This window comes from Geospiza fortis, unplaced genomic scaffold (assembly GCF_000277835.1).
Source record: "Geospiza fortis unplaced genomic scaffold, GeoFor_1.0 scaffold27, whole genome shotgun sequence".
Taxonomy (NCBI): Eukaryota; Metazoa; Chordata; class Aves; order Passeriformes; family Thraupidae; genus Geospiza; species Geospiza fortis.
Genome location: NW_005054329.1, coordinates 5,877,885 through 5,883,552, shown reverse-complemented (window position 1 = coordinate 5,883,552; position 5,668 = coordinate 5,877,885). Strand labels below are relative to the sequence as shown.

Sequence of the window (5,668 nt, the reverse complement as noted above, 5' to 3'; positions counted from 1 at the left end):
GCCTCTCCTGCCCGGGCTCTCCAGCGTCTCCCAGCTGCTCCCATGCTCCCGACTTCCTGCCCAGAGGCCCCCCGTCCTCCTGCCGGTTTTTCTCACGGCTCTCGCAGCACCAGGCAGCTCTGCAGCGTGTGAAGGGCAAACAGGCTGGAGAGGCAGCGCCGGGGTGGGCAGGCAGCCCGCAGCTGCCCGGGGGAGTCTGCATCCATCCTTGCTCCCAAATGCTCTGCTATTTTCTTCACTTCCAAAAAAGTGCGGGCTTGATTTCCAGCCCCTTTTTCCCCCCTCCCAAGCAGGACACCAAGGGATGTGGTCTGCAGTGTGGGCTTGGGGAATCACAGAATCGCTAAGGTTGGAAAATACCACGGAGATTGAGTCCAAAAGTCAACCCGGCCGTGCTGTGTTCACCAGTGAGCCGTGTCCTTAAATGCCGTGTTCGAGGCAGGGGAAACGCTGCTCCCACAGGCACTGCCTGACACTCCCTGCAGACCCCTCTGGCAGCCAAAACCTCCCTGGAGGTAGCTCTACAGAGGGGGAAACTGAGGCACGAGGTGCCCATCCACACATTTTTTAAAGACTTCCAAGGGTTCCAGAAGTGGGAATTGTCTTCTGGATGGTTGGACACTACAAGGGGCTGATGTAGACTCTGTCACAGCCCGCTGTAATGCCGTGGGCAATGTCCAGTGGAAAAATGTCTGGCAGTGGTTGCCTCTGCTGTCCCTGCTTCCCTTTGGGGAGGCCACCAGGCACCACCTTCCACCTGGAGAGAGCCCACAGAGAGGAATTTGGCTCCCCAGGGCTGCTCCCAGTGTGGGTCTCGGAGAGAAGTTGTGTGCAAGACCCTCAGCAGTTTCCCGTATGTGTCTGACGTATGTGATCCTTCCTGCCAGGAAGGGACATCCCAGGTCTATGATGACCTTGGATTTGGTTATTCCTTAGTTGCAGCTGCCTGTCCTGGTGTGGCAGCCTGCCATCCCCAGGCCCCTGCTGCTGCCTTGTGCCCAGGTGAGCAACCTTGGCAAACAGCAGGATGTCCATTCTGAAGCTTGGCACTGGGGAGGCAACAGGTTCTGCATTCTGGTTAAAGACATCTGGATTTTTGTATTTTATTCTGAAAGGTGAGACCTCAAGGTAGCACATCCCAGCTCAGGCTGTTAGAGCCTCTCTCCTTTTGAACTCTCTGTTCCCCTGGGACCCTTCCATATGGACACTTATCTGGACCTATAAGAGCATGAAAAGCAGTCCCAGTCAGGACATCACAGTTCAGACCTAGCTTTGGTGGGAGTTTGAATTCTGTACAAAGCCATAAAGTCAAAAATGCTTGTCTGGGCGGTGTGTCCCAACATCTGCCTACTGGGAATGCAGTTCTGCCAGGACACAGGGCCCCCTACCTGGCCATGGATCCCCCAGCACTGTGACCTGCAGGGACCCCAGCCTGGCTGCTGAGTCTCCCTGGTTCAGCTCACACGGTCCCAAGCCGATTTGGGGCGAGATCCTCTAAAAAGGCTTCATTCTCCCCTGATCGCATTAGGGAGGATAAGCCCTGTGCTGAGAGTGGGCACAGAGCAGGCAGGAACAGTGCTGGGGCCCTGGGAGCCTCTCCCAAAACCATGGCCATGCTCTTGGCACCGTGGCAAGACAAGGGGCACAGACCCCAGCTCCCCCAGCTGTGCCACCACTGCCTTCGACCTGCATGTCACAACTTACTGCCCTTTCTTATGTATTTTTATTGTTCCTCTTCCTTTTAGCCACCACGATGGCCTGGAGTCTGGCAGTGAATACGTGAAGGTAAGACACAAAGTGTGATCACATCCTGTCCCAGCTGGGTGCCAGGGGTGGAGAGGGGATGGTGGCCCTGGAACTGCCCAGGCCTTACACCAGCAAGCTGCTCAGTTCTGCACCCCTCCTCCCATTTGGGCTCTCTCTTTGCCCCTGGAAGATATTTCTGGCAAGGCCGGGGAAGACAGAGGAGACACAAACCCTACGTGGTCGCCCCAGTGCTGTTCCCACAGGAGCTGCTTGCGTTTCATGTTCCCAGATCCTTGTGAACGCCCACAGACGCAGCCTCCTCCCTCCGCCCCCACGTAAAGAAACGGAAGGGTTTGAGCCACTTTCGTGGCTGTCACATGAAAGTTGGTGTAAATCTCTCCAAATCTTTTGCTTATCCTCCAGCAAACTATTAACATTCCTGAGGACTCTTCATGTCTGGCCAGAAATTCATTAGTGAGGCGCCCGGCTCTGGAGGAGAGCGGCCCTTTTGCAGGAGGCTGCTGGCACGGTGGGGCAGGCACAGAGGAGTGGTGGCAGGGGTGCTGTGAAGTTTGGGCACAAAGCATTGAAACCCCCTGAAGTGGCAGACTGGGCACTTCCATGGCATGGCCTTTGGGGTGTTTGTTTAAGGAGAGTTGGAGCTTCCTGAGTCCAGTTGCCCAGTGGGGATCTAATCTAGTCTGCCACTGGGCAGATGGGGTTCTTGAGAAGTGACTTGGGGTGCCCAGCTTGGGTGGTCTAATTAGCACAGAGCCCCTGCACCTTCATTTTTTTGGACTTGGGGCTCCTGGTGGTGGCTGTAGCCAGACATGGAAATGTGGGAACCCCATGTGGCAGCACCAACTGGCAAACTTGGGAGAGAGCTGGCTGGACCCTGAGCTCATCTGCTGCTTCCAACAGGGGTCACGTCCCTGCACATCCATCCCTGGGGCTAATGAGGACCCCACATGTCGAGCCTGGCACTGGCAGCCTCTGGGCAGTGGGGTCAGATGAGGTTTTTGTTGTGTAGCAGAGTGACCCTGCGGGTGGGATGCTCTTCTCTCTGTGCCCTTAAGCCATGTGGGACTGGCAGAATGGGAGCTCACAGGGCTGGAATGGGACCTGTGCCAGGACAACAAAGCTCTGACTGGGCGTATTGGGTCTGGCTGTGATGTAGTTCATTTTCCCCTGCAAAGCCAATACACTGGCCTCTGCAGGGCAGGGCCCTGGTATGGGGACCTCAGAATATGCAGAGAAACTCCTGCTCACACAGGCAAGTCCTGTGAGGGCAAGGAGGGGGTGAGGGGAGGAACAGAATAATTGGGGGTGTTTTCCCTGGCATTGTCAGTGTGTGCACCCAGAGATGGACACATTTTAGGGCTCATGATTTAATAGACTGAAACAATGCAGGTGGGGAGCAATGGATGTGGCTCTGCCTTTGGGATCAAATACTTTCTGGTGAGCCAGGAGAATTTCCTACCATCCAGTCAGATCCCAGACCTCAGCTATCTGGGCTTTATTTCTCATCCATCCCTGTGGTGTCCAGAAACAGCCCACGGGCTGTGATTTATACACCGCTTCCCTTTGGTCAGAGCAGCAACTGATGGCTGCAGTGACAGCAGCTATTTTAGTCAAGTCAGTAATTATCCAGAGTGTGAGTGACCGGGATGACAGGGACACTCCAGCTGATTGCAGCGCTGTGCCTGGCTGCCAGCCCGTGCAGCTGCAGGGTGCTCAGCACCCAGCAGTGTTCAGCCCCAGATCCTGCTGTGCCTGCCTTTGGGGCAAGGGAGGATGGGGCTGGGATCTGCCACTGGTGTTGGTGTAGCTGGGAGGGAAACAAGCAGAGGGGAAACACTGGTGAGGGGTGAGCAAAGGAAAGACAGGAAGAAAAGAGCCGGTGAAGGAGAGGGTCAGAAAGAGGGAGAGGATGTGTTGCAAAACCCCCATGAGCAAAAGCTGACAATCAGGTCTGTGTCCAGGTGGGCACCAAGGATCTGCCAAACATCAGCCCTTGAGCTTCAGCTGCAAAACGGCCAGGGCTGGTGCTCCTATCACCAAGCCTGGCCTGATTGGACGTGTAACCGGGAGCTAGAGAGGGTTGGAAAGCCAGGATCAATAAGCACTTGGTAATTAATGTGCTTTAATAATAGCCTAAGGGCTGCTATTTCCAAGCTGCCTGGGGATCTGCACACCCAGCTCTCTCTTTCAACATCCCAGCCACCCCAGCTTTGCCCTTTGTGCAGGTGAAGGAGCTGCAGAAAGATGTTACCCGTCAGGAGAGCAGCAAGCAGTAAAGCTGTCACATGTCCTGTGAGAGCTCAGTCAGGGATTTTCAGCTTCCCTGTGAGGAGGGGCAGCACAGTCACAGCTGGAGGACTTCACCCTGCACCCTGTGAAGTTCCCACTCACTTGTTGGTGAAATCCTTGGTAGAAAATCATGGGGAGAAGCTCCATCGCAGGGGAGAAGCCCTGGCAGGAGGATGATTCACTATTGCATCTTTTTGGAGCAGCATGTCCCTGCACAGTGCCATCTGCTCTGTCCCCAGGCAGGAGGCGAGGAGGAGAGTCCCTGCCCATGCTGGTGGGGCTGCAGGCACCCGTGGGACCCGTGGGACCTGCTGCCCCATGTTCCCTGCCCCCAGGCTGTGTGCTGCCACCAGTTCTCCCATGCCTCAGCCCTGTCCTGCTGTTCAGCCGTGCTGCTCTCCTGTCTCCTCTCTCCCCTGCAAATCCAGGGGCAGAGTGAGAGCCCGGCCAGCGCCTCTGAGCTCTTTGTTCTGCGCAGAAGGGCTGCTTGCTCAAGCAGGGACCTGTATCTCATCAGCCTCAGATGCTGTCTCCTTGCCTGGTGATGTGAGGGGCTCGTTTGAATTAATTAGCAGCAAGGCTGCAGGGTTCTGTGGTCGGTGGCCTCTCCGAGGTCACAGTGTTGCCTGGGAGGCGTGGGGCTCCTCCTTGGGCCAGGACACGCTTTGCAGATGGGAGGGTGAAGCCCCCAGTTACTGAAGCACAGCCAAATCCAGGCCATGCAGTGCAGGACAGATGTGGAGGGAGAACAGCAAGGTGTAGGTCCCTGTCACTGCCAGGGCTGAGGGAGCCCCTGCCTGTCTCCAGCACAGCTCCCTGCAGTGGGTTCAGGCAGGGTTTGGGGGATTTATTCAAGAGTCAAAGCTAGAGCAATGCTTTGAGTCATCAGTGCTGCCTTGCACATCCCATACGTGATACTGTGGCCTTAATTAAACCGAAGCAGAGCCTTAATTAAACACAAGTCAGAGACAGCCTACACAGGAAACAGGCAGCTGGCTCCCCGCCATGTGAGGTGGGCACTGGTGTATCTCCCAGAAAGGTATCACCATGTAGGAGTGAAGGAAGACAGGATGGGCAATAGGGCACAAGGCTGCCCCTGACCCACAGGCATCACTTGGGAGAGCAGGCAGAAAAGGGGTGCTGGGTCCCCTCAGGGTGTCTGATCCCCTCAGAGGAGCTGAGTCACCTCAGAGGAACCAGTCCCACTCAGGACACGGTAACCGGGGTGCCGGTTCCCTTCGGGGATGCCCGATGCCCTCAGAGGTGCCGGTTCCCTTCAAGGCACAGGCAGCCGGGGTGCCTGATGCCCTGAGCGATGCTGCTTCCCTTTGCAACATAGGATTGCCGGTTCCCTTCAGGGGTGCCCGATCCCCTCAGGGATGCCTGTTCCCTTTGCGACATGGGAGTGCCGGTTCCTCTCGGAGGAGCCGGTTCCCGTTCCCCTCAGAGCACAGGCAGCGGGGGTGCCCGATCCCCTCAGGGATGCCGGCTCCCTGTGTGCCATGGCAGCGTGGGTTCCCCTCGGAGGAGCCGGTTCCCGGTTCCCCGGCAGGGCGCGGACAGCCGGGGTCCCGCTTTCCCCCGAGGTGCCGCTTCTCGGTTCCCCGGAGCC

General features: G+C 56.9%; 1 protein-coding gene across 2 annotated transcripts in view; it reads left to right on the top strand.

Annotated features, from left to right (window-relative positions):
• SH2D3C (SH2 domain containing 3C) overlaps positions 1 to 5,668 on the top strand; it is a 23,604-nt gene that overhangs the window by 5,272 nt on the left and 12,664 nt on the right. For both annotated transcript variants that reach the window (XM_005421320.2, XM_031057217.1), the window contains one exon: positions 1,746 to 1,785. In XM_005421320.2, the coding sequence (XP_005421377.1) occupies positions 1,746 to 1,785 (40 nt within the window). The remainder of the gene's footprint in view (positions 1 to 1,745; positions 1,786 to 5,668) is intronic.